Genomic DNA, 25,254 nt, shown 5'->3' on the forward strand with positions numbered 1-25,254 from the left:
TTCTTTCTTTCTTCTTCCTTTCTTTCTTTCTTTCTTTCTTTCTTTCTTTCTTTCTTTCTTTCTTCTTTCTTTCTTTCTTTTTCTTTCTTTCTTCTTTCTTTCTTCTTTTCTTTTTATTTTTCTGGTAGAACTGGGGATTGAACTCAGGCCCTTGCGCTTGCCAGGGAAGCACTTATTCCATTGAGCTACCTCCCCGGCCCAAGTAATTTTTATTTATTTATTTATTTATTTAAATCCAAATTCTTCCGCACATCTTTTTTTTTTTGGAACCGGGAACTGAACTCAGGTTCCTGCACTTGCTAGGCAAGCGCTTATTCTACTGAGCCATCTCCCCGGCCCTATAATCTTCTTGATGATTTGTTGTATTCTGTTTGCCACTATCTTGGGTCTGGCTGCTGTGCTCAGCTCCTTCCCGCTGCTGCCCTTGAGGGCGAGATGTTCTGCTCCTGGACTAGCTGGTTGGATCTATCCTCTATACTCTCTGCAGGGATTGCAGATGCAGGATTACACCCCAGGCATGTATGCCAGGCCTGAGCTGTGCCTGGAGGGGGCAAAGTGAAGTAGGGGGAAGAGGAAGCTCTCCCACACACTCACCGGACCTGGGCTAGGACTGGGTCTGGGGGTTCCCGGAAGTCGGCAGAAATTCCTACTTGGGGGGCAGGGTGGGGGAGGTACGGTGGAGTGGTGGGGGGCGGCCCAAGGGGGTGGGAGAGGGTCCGGCCCATGCTGCTCCTGGGCTGGGACTGGTCCTGCAGGCTCAGGGTAGCAGGAAGCTCTCCACACACTCACCGGACCTGGGCTAGGACTCCTGTTTGCCACTATCTTATTAAGACTTTTATGTCTATGTTCATTAGGGAGATTGGCCTGTAGTTCTCTTTTTTGAGAAAAAACTAAAAGGGAAACAATGCTTCTAAATTTATTTCTGGAAGCAAACATTATTGTAACATCTAAATCAGAGGGAATACATTTAGAAGTATTGCTTCCCTTTCAGTTTTATGAAAGGGTTTGAGAAATAGCATTATTGGGTCTTTTCTAAATTCCTCATAGAATTCTGCAGTGAATCCGTGAGGGCCTGGGCTTTTGTTGTTGTTGTTGTTGTTAAGTCTTTATTACATCTTTAATTTCATTGACAGATATTGGTTTATTTAGAATTTCTATAACTTCTTGACTCAGCTCTGGTAACTCATATGTATCTAGGAATCTGTTCATTTCATATATATTTTTTATCTTATTAGAATACAGATTCTCAAAGTAGGTATTGATCTTTTGAATTTCTACAGGATCTATTGTAATTTTACCCTTTTCCTTCCTAATCATGTGGATTTGAGTCTTCTTTTCCTTTTTTGATAAAGTTGGCTAAAGGTTTGTCAATTTTATTTAATCTTACAAAAAGTTAACTCTTTGACTCATTGATTTTTCTGTATTGTTTTCTTATTCTCCATTGCATTAATTTCTGCTTTGATATTTATAATTTCCTCACTCATATGACCTTTGTGCTTGACTTGTTCTTCTTTTTCTAGAAGTTTGAGGTTAAACATTAGGTTGCTTGGGGGGCCAGCCAGATAGCTCAGCAGCTTAAAGCATCTGCTTAGGCAGATACAGGGACTGGGGTTTGATCCCCGGCTCTACATGCCATGCCAGCCCCATCCCCAGGCCATTCTGAGACTGTGATTGAGACCTGGAGTGGTGGCGCATGCCTGTAATCTCAGCACTTCGGAGGCTGAAAACAGAAGGATCATTACAAGTCTGATCTGTGTAGTGAGACCCTGTAGACCCTTTAGATCCTGTACAAAATACACACAAAAAAATTAGGTTGTTTGTTTGATCTTGATCTGTTTTTCTGACATGGCATTATTGTTTAATTGTAGAAACTGTCTAATTGTTTCTTTAATTTCATCTGTGACTCATTGGTTGTGACTAGGAGGCTGCTAGTTAATTTCCATGTACTTATAAATTTCTTGTGGTTTCTTTAGCCATTGATATCAAGTTTCATTGTACTATGATCTGATAATATGCATGGGATAATTTCAATTCTTTTGCACTTAAGCATGTTCTATGTGATCTATTTTGGAGAATATCCCATGTGTTTATTATATTTTGATGTTGTGATGTAGAACACTATGTAGACATCTACTAAGCCCATTTGTTCAAAAGTCTGTTTAAGTTCTGATATTTTTTGTTGATTTTTTTGTCTAGTTGATCTGTCTGTTTGTGACAGTAGGGTATTGAAGCCTCTCATTACATTTATGTTAGTGAAGATTTTTCCACACTAATTAAATAGATTTTTTTCATGCCTGTTAATATTGTTTTATACAGTTGGGTACTGGTATTTAGTGCATGCATCTTTATGGTTGCTATCTCTTATTCTTGGATTGTTCACTCTACATAGTTGTAGTGACCTTTTTTGTCCCTCCTAATTAGTCTGGTCTTGAAATTCAATTTTTCTGCAAATAGAATATAAATCTGTGGGTTTTTCCAGGTTCTTATCCCATGGAGAATTATTTTCCATCCATTGACTTTTAGTGTATACATTTCTTTTGAAATTAAATGTGCTTCTTATATGCAGCATATCATTGGATCTTGCTTCTTGACCCATTGTGCCAGTCTGTTTCTTTTGATTGGTGAATTATCTCAATTAAACATTGAATTATCTCATTTCAATTCTCATTCACTTGTAAATTTGCTTGCAAAGTGTTTATGGAAGGTAACTTTATTGCTAGTACCTAGAAAACTGAGGAAATGACTTCTTTTCAGGGATATTAACTTATTTGTCATGTTATTTTCTTGTTGTTGGTTCCTATTTTTTCTTTTCTGTTTAGTTGCATGCCTTGCCTGATATTTTCATTTTGTGGAGGCTCATGGAGTTGTAGTCCTTGTTATTGTTTTCTAGAATATTCTTCAGAACATTTAGGAGTGCTGGTTTTGTGTTCATGAATTTCTTCTGATGTTCTCTGTCATGGAGGTATCTTATTTTTCCATCAATTTTTAATTTTTTTTTATTTTTTGGTTTTTTGATACAGGGTTTGAATATGAAGTTCAGGCTGGCTTTGAATTTATTTTGTAGCCCAGGTTGGACTTGAACTTGCAGCAATCTTCCTTCCTCAGCTTCCCAAGTGCTGGAATCATAGGTGTGAGCCACCATGCCTGGCTCTCCATCAATTTTGAAAGGTAGTATTACAGAGTACATCAATCTGGGTTGGATGCTGTTTTCTTGTAGGGATTGAAATATTTTACTCTAACTGGCCCATGATTTGAGGGTTTGTGTTGAAAAGTTTGCTGTGATTTTGATGGGATATCCTTTATAGATGATTTGTTTCGCTTCTCTACCACCTTTTAATATTCTGCTTTTGCATTGAATATCTGGAATCTTTTTTATTATGTGCCTTAGTGTAGTTTGTTTTTGATCATGGCTAATTGAAGTTTTACATGTCTCACTATGTGTATGTCAAATTCTTTTTCCATATTTGGGAAATCTTCTGCCATTACTTCTGTGAATAGGGTTTTTATTTCATTTGTACTATCTCCTGCTTTTTCATGGACTCTCATCAGTTTTAGATTATTTCGTCTTTACATCATCTAGCAGCTGCTGGATTGATTTTTCATGGTCCCTTACTATTTTTAAGAAATCTTTCTTTGTGACTACTAACCATAATCCTTTTTTCTATATGTGATATGCTGTCCTCTCATTGGATCATTCTGCTGTGTAGGCTTTCAGTGGAAATTTTAATCTCTTGGATATCTGTTTGAATGTTTCATGGATTCCATTTCTTTACTATGCTGGACATACATGGTTTTCATCATTTGCATAAGGTCTTTTTTTATCTTTATCTGTTTTAGAGTCACTAACCATGTCTTTCATTATGGTTGCCATCTCTAGTTATCTGAGAAATTATTTCTGATTTGAATTTTTTCCTAGAACCTCATTCATATACTCTGTTACTTCTGCTGTCACCACCTCAGAGAATCAAGGTAGTGTCTTTTGAATGGTTCCAACTCATTTTTCCCTGGGTTTACCTCTAATGAGCTGGAACTCTGGTGTTGCATCTTGTCTGAGTGTCCTTTCATTTTTTTTTCAGTTAGAGTCCTGGGTTGATGCTTATAAATAGCTTATGGTAGGTAGTTTTATTGCTAGTAACTACAACATTCAAGAAATGACTGTTTTTCAACGATATCTTCCAGAAAAAAAAGAAGAAAGATATCTTGCAGGTATATCTAGCTTTGTGGTTTTGAGTCTGCTGCAAGTTGCTGCCCATTAGGCCAGCCCCTGGTTCTTTAGTATTATTTATGACACTTTGGTCACCAGTAGTCACAGCACATCTGCAAGTTTGAGCCTCCTTTCCCACGCAACGAGTCAGGGTTCACAGAGAAAGTGCGGCTTGCTACTTCCTTCTTCTGCATTGCGGTCTCTCTTTTTGTTCTCCCCATGGGGCTTTGTCACTTCAGATCCTTCTTCTTTCCCTCTCCTTTGTTCCTTCTTCACTTCCTCACATTTCTTCTCTCTTTCCTCTCTTCCTCACATTGCTATATTGCAGCATCTGGACACCAAGTCTTGGGGAGGCTATTTCTCTGCTGTTAAACACTCCTCCATCTTCATGGAAGTCCCCCCCAGGGATATATTTTAAAGTAGATTCTCTTTAAAATGTATTAAAAAGACAATGGGTCTTCACATGTGGTCCATAGACCTTGTGTGTTAGAGTCACCCTGGGTACCTGGTGAAAACAGATTACTGGACAATAGCAGCCTACAACTAAGAATTCAGGTGCTCAAAGTTGGACCAAGGATGAATTATTACAGGCCCCATGAATTCTGTGCCATGCTATCATTTGAGGATTTTCTTGTCAAAAGAATTTCCAGGGTTTCCTACCTAAGACTGACCTAGTCAAGGTGAATAGATTGACTTATTAAATGGTGAATAAGCTCGAAAGGAGTGGTTTCAAATTTACTCTTTAATTAGTGGTGAAGGGCAAACACAGAAAACTAGTTTTGTTGTACTTGTAGTTAGTACAAATCTCTTCCTTCTCACAACCTGAGAGCTTTAGAGACGTTCATTGTGGCCACTCCCAGGACAATAAAATACGCCAACATGAAGTATGTCACTTGCTTTCCTGTCTGCTGCCACAGGAGACTTTAATCAGTCAACCATGATTAGCCAATTTTTTAAATAAATGTATAAAGAAAAGACTGGCATGTAACCAGCTACGTGTTTTGTGAGAGTTAAAATCCACACTGTGAAGCAAAGAACTTTTCTAAGAGGGGATCTGGTAAGCAGGACTCACACCCTGCCTGTTCCACTGGAGCTTGGCCTGATCTTTCTGTTAGACATTTGGCAGAATGTATGAATCACAAGCAAATTTATATAATAGTATGAACCAGATATTCCTTATATTCATATAAGTCACAGAAACTTATATGAAGGAAATGATCTGAAAAAATAAAAATGAAACATTATTTAGAAAGAGGAGACTCACGTAAGCTTTATTTATAACTGCAATACCCCGGAAGCAGCTTCAATGCTGGGAAGTAAGTTAATTATAAGCTTCACCTATGATGGGATGTTAGCTGGTGTGTGTGTATGTGTGTGTGTGTGTGTGTGTGTGTGTGTGTGTGAAATTTGTCTACTTGTTCATTTAATGTCATATATTAAAACATAATCACTTTAAATATTTACTGGTGAATATGCTGTGTGCATACCTGTGATCTCAGATTTGAGGGAGGTTAAGGCAGGAAGATCTTAAGTTTGAGTCTAGCCTGGGCAACTTAGTAAGATTCTGTCTCAAAATAAAAAATAAATCAGTACAAGAGTGACCCAAAATATACCATGAGTGTTTAAAAAAAAAAAACTTTCACAGTAAAGTACATTGCCAAAAACAATGGGATAAATGTGTTCAAAGTGAGTATTTTGAGAGGAATCTATGGCAATGAATCTTTTGTTGTAATATACTTTTTTTTTTTTTTTTTTTTGCTGAACCAGGGATTGAACTCAGACCCTTGTGCTTGCCGGGGAAGCGCTTATTCTACTGAGCCACCTCCCTGGCCCCTGTAATATACTTTTAATTTAACCATTCCCCATGGTTTTTGGTCACCTCCACAAGACACAGTAAAGTTCATTAAGACAAAAACTTGCCAGGTGTACATGTACATACTTATAGTTTCAGCACTTAAGAGGCTGAGGCAGGAGGACCACCATGAGTTCAAGGTCACCCTGGGCTAAAAAAGTGAGTTGAAGGCCAGTTTGCACTACACAGTGAGACCCTCTCTCAAAAAAAAAAAAAAAAAAAAAAAAAAAAAAAAAAAAAAAAAAGAAAGAAAGAAAGAAAGAAAGAAAGAAAGAAAGAAAAAGGAAGAGTAACAATATAGAATGTAGTTTTTGGGTAGTGAGATTATATATTTTTTATCTTTCCCAAAATGTACACAGTATCATTAACATAATTAAATTGATTCAATTGAAATTGTAAAATCTGTACATAAACATGAAGCACACTTCCCGTTAGATTTGTTTTTAAATGTTTTACTTTTTTCCACTGTCATAAACATATTTTAAAAAATATTTTCTGTTACTGATACATGGGAATGAAGCTATTTTTACAATTTTGAGCATGTACCTAGAACTTCACTTATAAATGTGAGAGGCTTTTTTGGTGCTGGGGGGTCAAACCAGGGCCTCCTGCATGCCAGGCAGCACTCTACAGCTGAGCTACACCTCCAGTCCTGAGATGCTTTCTTACGTAAATGATTATATTATCTGCAAATACTCATAAGTTTGATTTTTTCCTTCCAGACAAAAATGATTTTTTTTTTTCAGTACTAGAGATCAAATTCAGGACCTTGCACATGCCAGGCAGGTGCTTATGCTGCTGAGCTACAGCCCCGCCCAAAACTGAAATTTTTTATGTCTTCACATTTCTTGTTTATTTTTCTTGTCTTATTGCACTGTCTAGGACTTCCAACCTCATGTCCAATAGAAGCAGTGAGTGCTGGGATCTTGGGCTTTTCCTGATTTTTTTTGAAAAAGGTCTTGCTATGTAGTTCAGGCTGGCCTTGAACTCATAGTGATCCTCCTGTATTAGGCTCCTTAGAGCTAGGATTAAGGCATGTGCCACCTGGCTCTCTTTTTCTTCTTTTTTTTTTTATGTATTTAGTACAGGGTCTATAGGGTTTCACTACGTAGATTGGACTCATAGTGATTCTCCTGTTTTCAGCCTCCCAAGTACTAGGATTACAGGAGTACGCCACCATGCCCAGTCTCAGTCCCCATCTCAGCACACCCTGGGGGTGGGGCCAGCACGACACGCTGGGGATCAAACCCTGGCCCCTGAGCCTGCCTAGCAGACACTTTATCTTTTTACCAACAGTTTTTTTTTTTTTTTTTTTTCAGAACTGGGGCTTGAACTCAGGCCCTTTCGCTTGCAAGGCAAGCGCTTATTCTACTGAGCTATCTCCCTGGCCCCTTATCTTTTTATTTTAAGGAAAATTCTAAAGACTCTTTATCTTTAGATGTTGTATTTATTATGGGCTCTTTATTGATATTGTTACTGAGTAAGTTGATTTCTCTTATTTCATTTGATATAATTTTTAACAAGGTTTACTCTTGACTTTTATTAAATATTTTACCTTTATCTCTGGATGATCATGTTTGCTCTCCACACTGTTTATATGGTGATTTATATTAATTTTTATTAATTAAGCTTTATATTCATCTTACATATCTGGTTTTGACTCAGTTTGAGCAAATGTACTTTTAAAAAAATTCAATACTGCTGGGTATAGTAGAACATGCCTATCTATAATCGCAGCATTTGGGAGGCTAAGGCAAGAGGATTGTTGTATGCTCTAGGCCTGCCTGGGCTGTATACTGAATTCAAGGTTAGCTTGAACTGTACAGTGAGACCCTGTCTCAATCTTCCTTCCTCACCCAAGAAAATCCAATACTGTGGGCTGAGGACTGTAGTACAGTGGCAAACTACTCACCTAGCAAAGTTATATCCTCAGGACCACACACACATATATACACACACACACACACACACACATGCACACACATGGAGAGGCATACATATGCACACATAGTTTTTCTGTTTCTGGTGCAAAAATTTGACACTCACAACTTAGGGGAGGGAAGGTCAGTTTGGCTCATGGCTTCAGAGGGTTCAGTCCATGGTTGGCTCCAAGGGAGAAATATTACAGCAAACGAGTGTGGTGAAGCAAAGCTGCTCATCTGATGACAGCCAGAAAGTGGAGTGGAGCAGTGCCAGAAAGGAAGGAACAAGAGATCAGATATAGTCCTGAAGCCACCTTCTCATGACCCATGCAGATACACTAAGAAGTGCTTTACTAACACCCTCAGCAGCCCCCTAGCCAATCAAGTTGAGAGTTAAACTTAGCCATCACACGCACGTGCATGTGCACACACACGCACATGAATCCTATTTGATTTACCTTGCTGATTATTTTTTCCCATACTGGGGATTGAATCCAGAGCCTTTGCCCTGAGCTACATCCCTACCCTGTTTTACATTTTGTGTGGGGTTAGGCTCTCTATAAGGCATTAAATTGCCCAGGATGGGCTTGCACTTGGGGTGCTCCTATTTCAGCCTCCCCGAATGCTGGGGTTACAGATGTGTGCCATCATAATTAGCCTCATGTTTTGTTTAAAATATTTCACAGTATATTATTACTGCAATATACTAATCTGCAGGTTTTTTCTTGCACTCTTATTTTGGTGTTAAAATTGAATCAACCATATAAGATTGATTGTAGAGTGTTTTTCAAGCCTTTGAAGAATTTATATAAAATTGATACCAAGTAGCTACACATGGTGGTGTATGCCCATAACCCCAGGATTTGTGGGACAAGGCAGGAGGATCACAGTGAGTTCAAGGTCAGCTTGACTATATATATTAATGAGCTCAAGGCCACGCAGAACTATATAGCAAGACCCTGCGTCCCAAAAATAATTGAAATCAGCTGTGTGTGCTGGTATTCACCTGTAATCCCAGCACTCAGGAGCTGAGGCAAGAGGATCACTGTGAGGTCAAAGCTAGCCTGGCTACCCAGTGAGTTCAAGGCCAGCTTGAAACCTTGTCAAATACACAAAAACATTGAAATTACTTATTTCTTGATTGTCTAACGAGAAATAGCTATAAAATTATCCTGGTCTATGTCTTGGTGGATGGGTAAACATTCCATTTTTATCATCTCTGTCTCTGTCTCTGTCTCTGTCTCTGTCTCTGTCTCTGTCTCTGTCTCTGTCTCTGTCTCTACCTGTCTCTCTCGTTTTAATTTTTTTAGTTTGGTGCTAGTGGAAGCTGAGTCAGAGCCTATGGCAAGCTAACCATGCTCTCTGTTATTGAGCTACATTTCCTGTCTCCTGGATTTTTTTATTTTTTAGTTTTTTTTTTTGAGACAGAGTCTAGGTCTGTAGTTCCGGATTCAGGCTGGCCTTGAGCTCGTATTAACACAGGGTGGTCTCAAACTTGTGACAGTCATCCTGCCTCAGCCTCCCAAGTGCTGGGATTGCAAGCATGCTACACCATTCCTGGTCTCCCCAGGTTCTTTTTTTAAAAGTGCTGAAAATGTAAAATACTTTATATGCAAGTTTACCATTTATCTCAATCCATATTTGATCAGTTGTATTTTAAGGAAAATTTCGCATCCAGCTAAAATTATAGCCCTTCTTTCATTCCTAATAATTTTTCCTTTCCTTTTCTTATTCCTCCTCCCTTCATTTCCCTTCTTCTCTCTCTTCCTCCATCTTCCTTCCTTTTTTTTGTCTCTTGACCTTGCCAAGAGGTTGTCCATCTTATCTTTTTTTTTTTTTTTTTTTTTTTTTTTTTTTTTGGCAGAACCGGGGATTGAATTCAGGCCCTTGCATTTGCCAGAGAAGCGTTTATTCCACTGAACCATCTCCCTGGCCCCCTCCATCTTATCTTTGTTGAAGCAAAGTTTTGGCACCACAAATTCTTTTTTTTATTCCCATATCATGTTCTGTTTTATCATTTTTCTATTCTTTATTTTGCTTCCCTTTCCACCCTTCTTCCTGATTTTTCCACTCTACTTTTTCCATCACAGCTTCTAGCTTTACAGGAGAAACTCAGTTCTGTGTCTTGATGCAGGACCTTGGTTTTTTCCCCTTCCAGTTCTTAAACCCAAAGCCACAGAGCTCAGAAGCAGCAAACCCACGAGTGCCTTGCCCCATCATCTTTGTTGCCAGCTTCTCTCCTCCTCTGTATTTCCCTTCTTTCTCTGACCCCAGATTTGCATAGGAAAAGGGTTCTGACTCATTGCTTGGCCTGGGAGGTTTGTGGTTAAAGAATTAGCTCTTTTGTCATGCTGTTGAAGCAGAACCCTGTGATTTATTTTAAAAAATGTTCTAAAAAATGGATGATGTTATTATAAAACTTTTGCTGCCAGTGTTGATCTTAACAGAGATGATGAGGGCTCTAAGATGATAGTACTTGTTGAGAATCTCCAAGTTCAGAAAGCTCAGTTCAGCTGGGAAGTAGCTTCTGCTTGTAGACACAAAGGCTGCAAAGGACCAACCCTCTTCATTATGCTCTTAGGACATGAAATAAGGGCAACAATAATTGCATGGGGAAGGTTTCTAAATCTAAACCTTTTTTTAAAAGATGTAGTTAGGGGCTGGAGAGATGGCTCAGTGGTCTAAAGCACCTACTTGAAACAAGCTTGGCAAAGCACAGGGACCGCGGTTCGATCCCCAGCACCACATGCCAGCCAGACCCGCCCCCTGGTGGGCTGAGCTGGCCACACACACACACAATAAATAAATGTAATAAATAAAAATAAATAAATATTTAAAAAAAAAAAGATGTAGTTAGGACAGGGGGGAACAGGGTCTACAGAATCTCACTACATATTGGACTCATAGTGATTCTCCTGTTTTCAGCCTCCCAAGCACTGGAATTACAGGCACGTGCCACCATGCCCAGTCTCAATCACCGGCTCAGTGAGCCACAGGGGCAGGGCTGGCACAATGCACAGGGCATTGAACCCCAGCCACTGTGCTCTGCGTAAGCAGGTGCTTTAGTCCGCTGAGCTATCTGGCCAGCCTAAACCTTCTTTTGAGATACCAAGTTTGGCAATTTTATCAAGCAGCATGCAGGCAGAGTTTAGAGTCCTAGAAATAAATGGATTCTGAATAAAGGACATTTCCTGTTCAGGCTGACTCAAAGTCGTAGGGCATCGGTGACCTTGGAGCTGGATCAACCCCAGCCCTTGTCTACATGGGTTTAGATGTTAAGTCCCCAGGGGCTTGTCACTATTGATGAAGTCCACAAGCCTGCCTGTGAGTCATTTCCTCGTTAATAAATCAGAGCTGATTCATATGTACTTTCATTCCCCTGAAAGTTGAAATGACTCTCTCCTAAGAGAAGGAGGTGACCAATAGTAGGAACTGCGTTGGAGCCTGACTCCCTGGGAGTTCACCTCCTTGTGAATGTGTTGGTGGCAGTGGTGTGTGTGTGGGGGTGCTGTATTCTCAGCACTGTGGGAAGCTGAAACACGGGGATCAAAAGTTCAAGCTGGGGGGGGGCAACCTAGTCAGACTGTATCTCAAAATAAAAGTAAAAAATAAAGACGAGGGCTGTATCTCAATACAAAACTCCATTCAATCTTCAGTACCACCAAAACCAAAACAAAGAACACTTGTGTTTGAGAACAGCTAGGGAGCTAATGAAAGCCAAATTAAGTTAGAGTAAGTTCCTAAGGCAAAATAAACTCAAAATTTCTTAGTTTTTTCTTGATTTAGAAGACCTTGAGGGGCTGGGGAGATGACTCAGTGGAATAAACACTTCCCAGGCAAGTGCAAGGGCCTGAGTTCAATCCCCAGTTCCGCCAAAAAATAAATAAAAATGGAAGATCTTGAACCCAAAGCTCAGAAAGCTGGGGTACAGCTACTGTGGGTACCATCAAATATTATTATTATGCTTTTTGTTTTTGTGATACCAGGGGTTGAATTCAAGACCTTGTGCTGCCAGGCAGGTGCTTAAGCCACTGAGCTATCTCCCTGATCCTTATCCAATATTTTGAAAGCTTAAATTGGCATTTAAACAATTCTGACTGGGAAATGTATATTTTAAAATTAAAAATTTCAACATTACATTAGTATTATGTTAGAATGGGACCAGGACTAGAGTATACATCTTTCCTTTTTAGGGTTCTGCCAGATCGAGACAAATGTTAAAAATAAGCAAAAAAAAAAAAAAAAAAAAGTAGAAATTTAATTTACTTAAAAATAAACCTCTGTAATCATCCTCTGTAGTTAACCACCTCCAGAAACTGCAGTGTTTCACCCCAAAAGTGAACAACCAGTTTTAAACAATCTGTGTTCAGTATATTGTGAAAATATGCTGCTGGTAGCTATTGTTATTCTCTGATACAAATTAAACTTTATCAGAAGTTTCATATGTATGAGAAAACCTACTGTTTGTAGTCTCCGCTATCAGGAGAGCCTTCAGTATCCCCTGGGGTGCTGGAATGCACCCCCTGCGATGAGGGCCACCTGTAATTTAGGGTGAAAGAGTTCATCAGCTGTGGCAAAGGCACTGTCTCCCCACAGCCCCACCATCGAGTTGACAAGGGTCCAGGCATCTTTGCAATTTGCTCCTGCCTTTGTCCTTGCAAGGAACACAGTTGGGAGTCACAAAAATCTGACTCAGTGTATTCCTTGGGCGTTTGTGTGGGGGAAAGGCTTTCTCTGTCGGATACTTGCAAAATTTTTTGAAATTTTAGAAAGTCATGAGGATATGACTAGGTGCTGCTTTCTTCTCGTAACATTTTAAAGGTGCTCTGTGAGCCTTCTTCCTTTGCAGGCCTACTTCATTCTTCATTTCTGGAAAGTGTTCTTCAGTTAGCTCCATAATTATTGTTCTGGCTTCATTTGCTCTGTCCTCCGTTCCAGGGATTCTTACTACATGTAGATTCTGTCTCGAGGACAGGTCCTCTATACATCTCTCCTTTTCTTATTTTACTTTCTTTAACTTTTCCCTCCACATCCTGTGATAATTTATCTTGTTTTCTATTTGTCTTAGTTACTCTTCTCTCGTTGCTGGGACAAATACCTGACACTCAAACTGAAGGAAGGAAAGGTTTATTTAGCTCACAGTTACTGGAGGTTTCTTAGTTTAAAACAGCCTGAATCATGTAGCAAGACCTCGGAGCCTTAATCGCAGGTGGCCTCAATTGCAGACACCGCTGCCGTGCACTACAGGGTCTGAAGGAGAGGCTGGGGCACCCCCAGTCCAGGATGACTTGCTCTGCACCTCCCAGAGACCGCAGCCTGCGGGGCGGGTGGAGCGCATGCTGTCAGTTTAATTGTTCACGCCTCTGGTCCAGCCCCTTAAGCCCCGCCCTGATCCTCTGGCCACGCCCCTCAAGACACTTGCTGCTCCTCCAGCCCGGGCTGCCCATTACTTACATGAGCCTTTGGGTGGACAACTAGACACAAACCGTAACACTACTTACTTCAGGAATTTTCTTTTGTACTAACCCTTCTTAAAGTCTTCCTTTAAATGGAAGGCCACACTCTCTTGTATGTGGTCACACCACCTGCACTATAATTAAGCCCACACAGGTACTGAACTCTCTTATAAGATGCCCAATACTTTCTTAGAAAATTACTGTATACCAGTATCAAGAGGAGACATTTTTTTTGATCACTCAGTTCTAGTCTTTTCTTTAGAACTGTGGTCTTACAACCTTTCAATGGCTCTGCAATGGAGTCCAAAAACTCTGTTTTGCCAAGCACTAAAATTGAAGAACAACAAAAATAGCTCCCTTATGTCTTTTTATTTCAGACAAGATCTTGTAGGCTGCCCTCAGTGACAGAGGAAGGGAGGTTCTGGTTATAGGTAGCAGGAACTGATTGGTGGCAGACATTGTGGCAGTGTCATTGCCTGGGGAAACCAACACGAAATGAGTGACTATGCCAGTGGTGGTGAACCTGTGGTACACATGCCACAGTGGGATATTTGTTATTATCGAAAGCTCTAGAAGGTTCACCTTTACTGTCTATGTGTTTGAAGATAAGGCAGGAGACTCTCCTCACCCTACTCCCCAAAAGGCCTCCCGCTGTCCTCAGGAAGGAAGAGTGTCACTTTCACTTGAGTCCTCCTAAATACTTCCATGTCACTGGTTCTCATTCAACTACTTTTGGCAGAATATAGGAAGTGGCTTAGCAGTGTCCAGGCCAGGAGAGTGTTCACACACAGGCTTGGGTCATGGAAAGGTAGGGACACAATCTGAAAGATATCTCATTCACAGAGTGCATAGGCAAATGAAGATCTCCACACCCTCCCAATGAGACAATCTCCTGGGCCCACTGTTGACAGCAGCATCCCTTACTTGGCACAGGATGGTCCATATGCACTGTGTTTTGCTGCCCCTGCTTTCCAAACAATGTTCTGCTGCTGGCCAGTATCCCTAGGCTTTTCAGATGGTCCTGGAGAGGTTGGTGAGGAAAGAGGATGCTGGAGTTCTTCCTGGGGGAGAGACTTTAGGGATAGGATGAAAGGATGAGAAGAAAAACTGATAGGACTAAAGATGAGACAGGAGAAGAAAAGCAGCCTAAGAAAGAGAAAACAGGGCACTGACCACCTTGATAGTGTTTGAAAAATATGTATATAGGACATGGGGTGATTGAAACGCTTTGATCAGCTGACCTGTGTGTGCATTTAAGGTCACAGTGTTGTGGGACAGAATGAGGCAGATCTAGGCTTTCAGGCTTCACACAAGGAAGCAGGACTCTGTTGTCATTCCTTGGCCACTGTCCCAACATAGCACAAGTGGAAGCAGAACACAGGTGCAGCTGTTCATCAGGAGTTGTGTGCTCATGTTGCAGATCCCTAGTTGAGCTTAATACCTGAGACCTGGTAATACCTGAGACCTGGTAACACTTGGCCTGACCACAGCTATTCTAGGAAACTGCTGTCAAGCCTTTGATTCCCTTGAGCTAAGCTCTCTGATCTCATAAAGCCCCATATCTTCTGTTTAAAGCAAATAACACAACAGCAACAATATCACAGTCTCTGCTGACCCAAGGAGACACCACTGCAGCAGGAGGAAACGCACCACCACTCTCCAGTATCCACAGCACACTTCCAACGGCATCAGAAGTCCTCCCTGGGATAAGTGCCACAGGTTCCTCTCCAGGAAGCACAGGGCATGTGTCCCCGCCTACAACCGGAAGTCTCATTCCCGTCACCTCAGGCACCTCAGTAACAACAGCTCTAAATGGACTGTCAGCAGCACCAGCCTTCAGCACCTCATCCCAGGACACATCTCCATCTCCTCAGGGCCAGCAGGCTAAAGGTGTGGAGACCACCAGAGAATCTCAAGCCAGGAGCCTCACAGAAGTGACCTCGTCAGTTCCTCCGTCCTCCCCAAGTGGAAATGCTCTGATAGAGACAATCTCTCAAGAAGTATCCTCTCCATTGCAAGCCGCCACCTCATCTCCTTCCAAGGTCAGCAGCACACACTCCACGACATCAACAGTAGACACCAAGACAGACACCACTCTACTCTATTCCATTCTTCCGTTCCAGAACAATTCCCTGCCTATAACTACACGTGTCACTCCTGTCAGCACAGGAGTCTCAATGACAACTGTTTCAGGACAATCAACAGCACCCTCATCCAGTGACTTTCCTCAGAATCAACAGAGTCAAAGCATGGAGGCCACCAGAGAATCTCCAGTGTGCATCTGCACATCTGTGACCACAACAACCCTTTCATCTTCCCCACGTGGAAGCACTCTGGCAGTGACCCTCTCCCAGGAGCCATCTTCTCCAGGTGCATCAACCCTTTCCAGTGTCAGCAGCAGTACATCTTCAATGACATCAGTAGGGGTCACCGGGACAGCCTTCACAGACTCCACTCCAGGAAACACAAGGGACACATCCCTCCCTAAAACCAGAAGTCTCATGTCCATCACCTCAGGGCTCTTAGTAACAGCGGTATCATCCGGGTCCCCCAGTACTTCTGCGCAGGACACAGCCTCTTCTCCTCCCAACCAACCTACTCTGAGTACAGGTATCACTACAGAAGCACAAACCATCAAATCTGTGGATACAACTACCACTTCCTCACTCCCAACAAGGGGCACAAACAGTCCTAGAAGTGCTCTCCCAGGCCTGTCTACCTCTACCCCTGGCTCCTCCTCTACTTCCTTGACTGACAGCCACACATCTCAATCACCAACGGAATTGCCCATGGCTACCAATCCTGACAGTACCCAAGGGACGACAGTGACATCCGTTTTCATCCACAACACCTTTTCTCCCACCGTGTCTGATGTCTCAAAGACCGGCAGGCCCACTGATCTACCAACCTCAACTTCTCTCATTACCTCTTCTCAGGAAACATCAGCTATTTCTAAGATGGTGCAAAGTACAGGAACCACCAGAGGACCTGAAAACATCAGTTTCAGGACCACCAGTTTGGTCTCCTTGGTGACTGACACCCTCTCAACAGCCACAGTCCCACCTATGTCCACTCCGAGTGGGCATATATCTCCAGTAACCAATACCTCCCACATCCTGTCACCTTCAGGAACCACTAAAACCTTTCTCTCAACCCCAGTCAGTGACAGCCATAGAACCCAGAGAACAGTGCCAATTCTGTCATCATTGACAACTGAAGAGCCCCTTGTGATGGGTCCCACTACACAGAGTGATGTTGCTTCTCTTTCTCCTTCCTCAGTTTGGTCCACACGTAGAGAGGTTCTGACCCTAAGCCCAAGCTCAGTGGACCATGAGAACCAGAGTACCAGTGTCTCTCCTTCTGCAAGTTCTGACCACAACCCCTTGCCAAATACTTTCTCAGTGGGCACCTCAACCACATCCACCCATGAGTACCCTAAAATTGTTCAGACAACACAATCTACTACCAACCCCAGGACAAGTTCAACATACATGGGTTCAACAAGCAGTCATGGTGGCCCAGTTGGCTCTACCTCAGCTTTATCATTTTTACCTATAAACCACTCTTCAAGCAAGACCACTCTGGAAACTTCCTCACCATCTAAGCATTCTACTCTAAAGCCATCCACAGGCTTTTCTTCCTCTGGCTTTACTTCTACTGCTAAGATGGACACAAACCAGACCACACCAAGTTTCTATACATCAATCAGTAATTCTTCATTTTCTCAGCCAGCCAGTGCTCCTGCAGGAAGTTCCATCTGGAGTTCCACTCCCCTCCTCCCAGGTCACACCTCTGCCCTGTCTGTTACTAGCCCTTCCTCACCATCTACATCTTCCTCAGGCTTCTCAGAGAAGGCCGGAACCTCAGGTAGGTGGGGAACCTAGTGTCTCCATCTTGTATAGTGGTCTTGGCCTCCAGTGACCCTAGAGGAGTGTTGACAACTTCGTGAAGTGGCCTTGTGAGCCATGGCTGGGGTCAGGTTCTCAGAGGTTAAAGTTAGTTGGGTGTGGGAGTGACAAGCCCCCCATGCCCTTGGCCAGCAGAAAGCAGCTTCTGTGGAAGCTGGTTGGGTGTGACCAGTAGACAATCAAGAAAGCTTTGAGCTCTGTCTCCAGCTCCCAATGTCTTTGAATTTCTGACTGTTGTTTACTGGCTCTCTGAACCATTCCTGTTTTCTCTCCCTGTATGTCCAGGAGTGACCACAACCTCTCCGAGCACAGTGACCTCTTCGCTCTCCTCAGCCTCCCAAGCTCCTCTGGCCTCCACTCCCAGCACACTCCAGGGCTCAACCCTCACACCCCCCTTGGGTCCTCAGCTCGAGCCAGGTGAGTGTTGCCCTCCAGGTGAGAGCCCTCCCCCTGCAGATGTGGAGGATGTGGTTGTGGTAGCTGGACTGGCACTAGGTGCACACAGTGGAAAGCCCCTGACTCATGTGGAAACAGGTTCAAGGTAAGCAGGAGGCTTCCTGGCAAGAGTGAAGCAGAGCTGGGGGAGGGAGAGCTCCCAAGGAAGGAGGAGGCTGTGGTCAGCTGGAGTAAGGTATGCAAATGAGAACTGAGTCCTAGCATTGCAATGGAAGGAGGGCCTCAAAGAATTTGGGACTGTTAGAGGTAAGGTGAAGATTAGTGAGAAGGCTGGTGTGTGCAAGAATCATGTATGGGGAACTAGCAAGGACATAGATTTGTACTGTATGAATAGCGCGATGGTGGCTGGTGTGGACCAATTGCAGGGACCTTACTGAAGAAGCCCCAGGTGAGTTGTGTAGAGCCCGCTGTAGTTATCCAAATAAGACCACATGAGGATGTCAATGGGTCTGTGGTTACTGATATGGACAAAGGCCCACTGGACAAATTTAGGATAAGGTTTCTCTTACTGAAGCCTAAGCACCTCAGGGGTGGGGCTGAGGGGGGTTGGTGGTAGTCCTAGAACAAATTCTGTGGGGAGGGTGTCTTCAAGTTTATCTGGAGAAATACCATCTTAAGAAACAAGTTCCATTCCATGGAAAGGTCTTTCAAATACAACTCTTCACAGTATCAAAGTTTTGCCTTTAATCCTTATGAAGAATTATTTCTACTAACACAGAGGCAGGATCATGTGTCAGTATCCAGGCAGCAGGACTTGTTTTGCTCCAGACTGGGGAATGGTGAGAGGACCCATTGAGGGAGAAACTGAGGAGATAGGTTAAATACTGTGGAAAGGTGCAGGGATGGGACCTCCCAGTCATGGTGTCCTAGAACCCCTTGAGAAACAGAGGACAGGCATGAGAAACAATGTGGGGGAAGCCCTGTGGGGCCTCTTCTGAGCTTGAAAGAATGCCAAGGCCCACATGGACTTCATACTCTTCTCCCTCCTGGCTTAGGTGACTCTCTTTTCCCTTATGGGACAAGGAAAGGAGACCAGCACTTTGTTAAGAGGACTGTGGACTTTACTTCATGGCTCTTCAGGATCAAGATTGGCTTTCCCCTTGGCTCCTCTCTGTGGGATTCCTTCTATGTGAGTCTCCAATTGCAGCCTAAGTGGTAGGACCCTTGTTCTCTGGACCATGAGTCCCACAATAGACTTGGAACACTGTGCTCTCTGTTTTCCTCAGGGAGGGAATTTCTCTATCCAACTAGGAGACAGTCATGAGGAAAGGAGAATGGGCACCATCTTTGTTATACACCCTCTTTACTGTCAGGAGTCTAGCTGAGGAAAACGGAGCAAGGCAAAGATTCTTTTCTCATGTGGACAAAAATTTCCTTACCCAAGTAAAAAGAGATCAGAGTCCTGTCAGCTTACTGCTGTTTTCATAGTGCCTTTTCATGAGTAAGAAGATATACCTGGGAAGCATGACTTGGTGCCATTTCTATTTCTTAGGATTATGTCCTTGTTCTCTGGACCATCAGTCTCACAAGAGACTCATGGAATTCCCAGAGACTTGGAACACTGTGGTCTCTGTTTCCTTCAGGGAGGGAACTTAGCACACACCCAGTGAAAGGGCAACACTACAATGGGCCTGAGGATGTCAATTCTTTTAGCCCCATTGATTGGGTCATAAGCTTCAGAATGAGGCTAAGGGGCTTCATTCCTCTGTGAAAAGTTGGACCACAGCCAGAAGGCCTATCACTGAGGCAGAACATCACTGGTGCCTTCAGAAATGAGGAACACCCTCAGGAGGAAGAGTGTGTGTGAGGTCGCTGTGTGAAGGGCTCTCCCAGAAGAAAGGACATAGATGGGGTGATCTTTCAGGCATCTTGACATCTCTGACTTTCTTCTCAGACAGGTCTTTGGGGGAGTCACTTCAGGGGAGGCTGGCCCAAGGCTGAGACATCTCATCTCCTCCCTCCCTGAGTACTAACCAAGAACCCGGGTGCTCAGTTCACAGATAATGGCCAGATCATTTTCCCAGAGTCAGACAACCAGATGTTCTCCTATCCCAACCCACCCACAGGAGGGTTCACCAGCTGGGCCACTGTGGCCACTGTGGCTCCATTCTGGGCTGACGCTGATTTCTCTGGCAGCAGTGGGACCATCTTTTACCAGGTGGGCCTCTCAAAGTCCAGGTACTCAGCAGCCTGCCAGAGAAGACAAACAGCTGTGTGGAGGATCCAGGGTGCTCCTTCTGTCCTGGCCTGAGCTCTGTGAGCAGGGACTGGAGCTGCACTATAGTGACTGGGAGGAGGAACGTTGGCACCCTACCTTGACCATGTGCAGATCTGAGGTGTCAGGGATAAGGGTTAGAAATTCAGTGTTAGGTTTTAAAATAAGGCTGCAGAGGGTCAGCTCCACAGAATCAAGCAGGGTTCAGGCTGTGCTCCTGGACTGGTTCATAATCCCAGCCGGTGGATACAGGTAATGAAGGCCATTGTAGCAGATGTGTATGTACCACAGTCATAGGCAAGGCACTGCACAAGCTCTGAAGATAGAGGGACACATACCTGCCCTCAGGGAGCCACCAGATGATGTAAGAAGACAGGAGTAGTCATGCTGGTCATGCCATCTGGCCCTCTTGGAGCTAAGAGATACATGAGTTCAAGTCCATGGAACTTGGGTTTGCAGGCTAAGGGACCACCACCCATTCCACCACATCTGGGATTTCCTGTAGCCAGAGTTTGAATGGACCTTAAGGTCAGAAGAGGCCTAATACAGAGAAATGTGGTGGCATGAGGGCATCAAAGTAAACAGGTTCCCAAGCAGAAAGTGGGGGTCCCTCCCTGTTGAGAACCCTTACTTCCTTCCTCTTGTCTGCCTTCTTTTTCTAGGAATATGAGACACTCTACAATGAAGACAATCCACTAGTCCGGCAGGTGGAATCTAGGATTAAAAAGTTTACAAATTACTGGAGCTACAAAGCCAAGTGGACCCTAAAGGTCACATGGGTCAATGTCTCTGCCTACCCTGTTCAGCAGACCTCTGGGGTGAGTGTACCACAGACAGCTTCCCACACACTGTCGAGAAGTAAGACAAGGCAGAGTACTAGCTACAGGTGGCTGCTCTGCTAACCCGCCCCCCCCAGAGTAGGACAGTGCCGTGGTGACCCATTATGCTGAGCATGCGCAGTGGCCCAGGCCTGCCTCAGCCCGAATCTACCTGACCACACAGCAGCCCGGTGAACGCGGAGCAGGACATGGCTTTGTGATGCAGTCTGTCTGCTGGTGACTTCATACTGCTTATATTAGTCAGCTTTTTGTTACCATGAAAAAAGTACCTAAAACCAGCTACTTGCTGAAAAGAGAGGTTTACATAGCCCACGGAGGGAGGACATCTAAACAGCATGGCTTGGCAAGGACACATTACATGAGAATTCACAATGTCCCCAACAATCTAAGGACACCCCAGGTTCTGCCTCTTACATGCTCGCTACTCTCAGCACCACCAAGTAGGGACCACACCTTCAGATAAGTAAACCTTGCAGGGGACACAGTTACATCCTGTCCCATCTGTAGCTGGGTCAACCGATATTGTCATCCACCTGTTAGACAGGAGGTAAGATGGCCACAGAGGTAAAATCTGCTCCAACTTACTCAGCTAGCAAATGACCAAGTCAAGCCTGAGACCAAGGTTTTCCTGACCGTACACTCTGGCTCCTACACAACCTCTGGAGACTGTAAGTGCTCCTCTTACCTACTCTGGACAAGGCATGTGTCTTGGGGGCACTGTCAGCTCACTTCTGAAGGTCCCCCACACCATCCATGTCCTTAAATATCCCTGAGGGAGCTGGCAAATCCTCTCCTAGTTCTGGTGCCTTAGTTGATGGCTCGGTTCCTAAACTTTCCATTCCAAACCCTCTTCTAATTGCAGCCCATAGCCCTTTCTTTACTCTTCCTGGAAATAGCCACAAACAAGGTAGATCCAACATGGTAGGGGCTTCAGCACTCCCCACAGGTGCTGCCTGCCCCACTGTAGACTTGCCAGCCTTTCCAGCCCAAGCCTGTGTTCAGGCTAGGCCTGGAACAGGTGAGGTGTGTGGTGGCAGTTCTGTGGGTCAGGTGGGTAGGCATCAGAGAGGAGACCCCAAGTATTTCAAGGGCACCCCCATGTTTGTGTCCCCCCCCCCCAGACCAACACCTACCAAGCCATCCTCTCCACGGACGGCAGCAGATCCTATGCCCTATTTCTGTACCAGAGCACTGGGATGCAGTGGGACGTGGCTCAGCAGCAGGGCAACCCTGTCCTCATGGGCTTCTCCAGGTAGGGTGGGTACAGCAGGCGCTCTGAGTGGGTGACGGGGAGGTGCAGTTTGCTGATCTCACTCCCATCCTGAAACAAGGGTGACCATTCGCCACTAAGCCCACTTCCCACAGAACCTCTCATTTTTTGTTTCCAAGATTTGTCTGTCTTCCCCACCCTAGTCCCTGGGTGTTGTAGTAATTCCGACTTCCTGGTTTCCATTGACAATGTTGGCTTCCCCAAAACCATAACAGCCAACATTTATTATGCTAAGAACTTCATGTACATTCTTTCATTGATTATCACAAACAGCCAGTAAGACAGATACTCTTTATGAGACACAAATAGGTTAGGAACTTTCCCAGAGTTAGAAAGTGTGAAATTGGGGATCTGAACCCAGACACCTGAGGCTCAGATCTGCCTCCCTGATTCCTGGGAATTACCCACAAAGCAGGGACACTGGCCACCTGGCTGGTGCCTGAGAGAGAGAAAGGAGGGGGCCGTGGATGGTTGCAAGTGGCTTCCCAGGTACAAAGCAGCCCGGTCTTTGCCACAGGCTGGTACATGACAATCACCATGAAAGTCACATGTTATTTGTTCTGGGTAATGGTTACAAAGGCTTTTTTCTTCTATTAGGGTGGGTTCAGGTTGCCCTAGAGTTACATTGCTTTCATCTGTGGTCTGGCAGTGCATTGTGTCAAGTCCCCACTTGGCTCTGCAGGCCTTGTAAATGTCCCTGTGCCAGATCCTCACCATGCTGAGAGGTAGATCCTACTGAAATCAAATCCCTCTTTAGCCTTCTTACTTAGAAAAGTAGGTAACTTGCTTGTGGTCCCTGAGTTAGCAGGTGGGCCATGGCTAACCCCAGGGACCAGTTCTGTGCTGTCTCCTTCCCATCCCTAGTTTAAGGAAAACAGGCAGGAAAGAGGTCTCAAGTCAGTTCCACACCTGTGTCCTGACCAAGGGGACGTGCTGGGCTCTTGCTGCCAGTGATGGGATGGGGAATTAGGCAGGCCCTTGCTGCTGACTAACCAGCTTGCCACAGCACCTGAGTCTTCTCTGCCCGCAGTGGAGACGGCTACTTTGAGGACAGCCCACTGATGTCCAGGCCACTGAGGGAGAGGTATCGTCCAGACCAGTTCCTGGATCCCAAATTAGGTAAAAGCACCACTGTGCCACCCTTGCTGCCTCAGTCTTCTCTGGTGCCCCGGGCTGTACATTGTGGCAGGCTGAGGCAGCTGGTCCCTGACTCACCCATCCCAAGTGTGTCCCCATGCAGTCTGAGGCCAACACAAAAGCTCAGACCACTGGCCAGGAGCAGCCAGCTCAGCCCGCACCCTTAACCACAGCACAATCACCCTCCATGAAGTAACCCAGCAGGTTTCAGTGCAGGTCCAGGTCTTAGGAGAGAGGATAGGATAAAGTACACTGAGTGTCCTGTCCAAGCCCTACTGAGACCTGGAAGAGACTGTTCTAAGAGGGGCTCCAGGAGCCTGACATCTAAGCAGTCACCTCGACGGAGCACTTGCTGTGTTCTAGACATTGTGCTACCAATGTGTGTAAAAGAAGAAAAAAGGAAAAATACTAACATGTTTTCTCTTAGAGAGCCTGGAGCCTAAAAACAGACTTCAGTATCTGGAGGCAAACTGTGGTATTGCCTATGACTTGCCATGGTGTACGGAATCTGCAAAGAGAAAACAATCAGTTTCCAAAACACAACAGAGCAAAAGATGTCCGGGCACAGGAGCTGGGCCTGTGTGTGCCACAGAGTAAATCTAGCTCTGCTCTGGAAACCTAAGCTGAGTCAAGCCATGCTGCTCAGGGAGGGGCTGGCCTGTCACCTGAGGGCCCTTCTGTCCAGATGCATCTGCTGGGGACTTGGGGATGCTTCTCCGGTGTGTGTGTGTGTGTGTGTGTGTTACACACACGTCACCATGACTAATGAATAATCATCTCAAAATCTTAACAAGCTGCAATTCTCTGGACTGATTCTGCATTTGGGTGGGTGCAGTTCTATCCTGTCTTTTGTGGCCAGCCCTGACTTCAGGGGATTAAAGGCCTGTGGGTGCCTGGGTCCAGAGGTTGCCTCCTTAGCCTTGTGGGGTTGGAGTAGGCCCTGCTTCGCATCCCAACTGCTCGGCAGCCTCCTGGCATCCACCATCTCCTGTGCCTTGGCCACTGGGGCATCTGTGCTGGGGGAGGGTCTACTGGCATGGCCAGTAAGTGGTGGTGTCCCAGGCTGAGATACAGGGTCTGGCAACAGGAATCTGGTCATGGAGGAATGTGGTGTTGGCTTGGAGAGAGGATGGAGGAGCGGTGGTTTGGCCATGCCAGAGTTTGGCTTGCTCCGGATCTGGGAGAAGCTTCCGTGCTCAGCTCTGGCACCAGGGTTTTGCCCCAACATCCACCACATAAGGGCTTGGAGTTCAGGCCCGAGGGCTTGGGGAAGAATCACCGTGGGCCCGAATTGGGCCCCTCCAGGAAGAGCTGTCCAGAGGTGGGGGAGCTGTGCAGGGCACATCCTTGGGTTCTGGGGACCCGAAGCCTTGGGTTAAGCCCTGCTCCCCTTTCTTTACAGGCATCCGGGGGCTTCAGATTTACAGGTTGCACAGGGAGGTGAAGCCCAACTTCCGCCTCAGGTGCCTGCAGCGACTGAGCAGCATGCAGCCCCGCTGGACCCTGAGCCCGATCTTCTGTCCTTGCTCCTGGCAACAGGGGAGATGGGATTTGCGGTTCCAGCCCATGGGCACAGGTGACATCTTCAAGCCCACCCACCATCCCCTCTGCCTAGGTGCCTTTCCCAGCTGCTGCTCCCCACCCCAGGGACACCCCCAGCCCACCTTCTGTACCTGTCTCTCTAGCTTATCCCACCCTCCATGGTGCCCCTGCCCAGGCTGAGCTTGTGTGGCCTCCTTGCAGGCAGGCGGAGTCCCCACAGCCAGCACTTGCTGTGCAGCTTCTCTTCCTGGCGCGGTGGTGTGTGCTGCAGCTACGGGCCCTGGGGGGAGTTTCGGGAAGGCTGGAGCGTGCAGAGCCCGGAGCTGCTCGGTAAGTCCAAAGAGTTTGGCACCAGTCTCTGTCTCTGTCTCTCTGTCTCTGTCTTTGTCTCTCTGTCTCTGTCTCTGTCTCTGTCTCTCTCTGTGTCTCTGTCTCTGTCTCTCTGTCTCTGTC

The 25,254-nt window shown here is 45.0% G+C and overlaps 1 protein-coding gene across 1 annotated transcript in view; it reads left to right on the plus strand.

Moving 5' to 3' along the window:
* The window catches only part of Muc4 (mucin 4, cell surface associated), a 59,566-nt gene that overhangs the window by 20,834 nt on the left and 13,478 nt on the right, over positions 1 to 25,254 (plus strand). The window contains exons 2-10 of the mRNA XM_023704758.1: positions 15,010 to 17,301; positions 17,628 to 17,759; positions 18,794 to 18,927; positions 19,792 to 19,956; positions 20,676 to 20,831; positions 21,974 to 22,104; positions 23,153 to 23,241; positions 24,662 to 24,835; positions 25,003 to 25,131. Coding sequence (XP_023560526.1) covers positions 15,010 to 17,301; positions 17,628 to 17,759; positions 18,794 to 18,927; positions 19,792 to 19,956; positions 20,676 to 20,831; positions 21,974 to 22,104; positions 23,153 to 23,241; positions 24,662 to 24,835; positions 25,003 to 25,131 — 3,402 coding nt within the window. The remainder of the gene's footprint in view (positions 1 to 15,009; positions 17,302 to 17,627; positions 17,760 to 18,793; positions 18,928 to 19,791; positions 19,957 to 20,675; positions 20,832 to 21,973; positions 22,105 to 23,152; positions 23,242 to 24,661; positions 24,836 to 25,002; positions 25,132 to 25,254) is intronic.

This window comes from Octodon degus, unplaced genomic scaffold (genome assembly GCF_000260255.1).
Source record: "Octodon degus isolate 3935 unplaced genomic scaffold, OctDeg1.0 scaffold00203, whole genome shotgun sequence".
NCBI lineage: Eukaryota > Metazoa > Chordata > Mammalia > Rodentia > Octodontidae > Octodon > Octodon degus.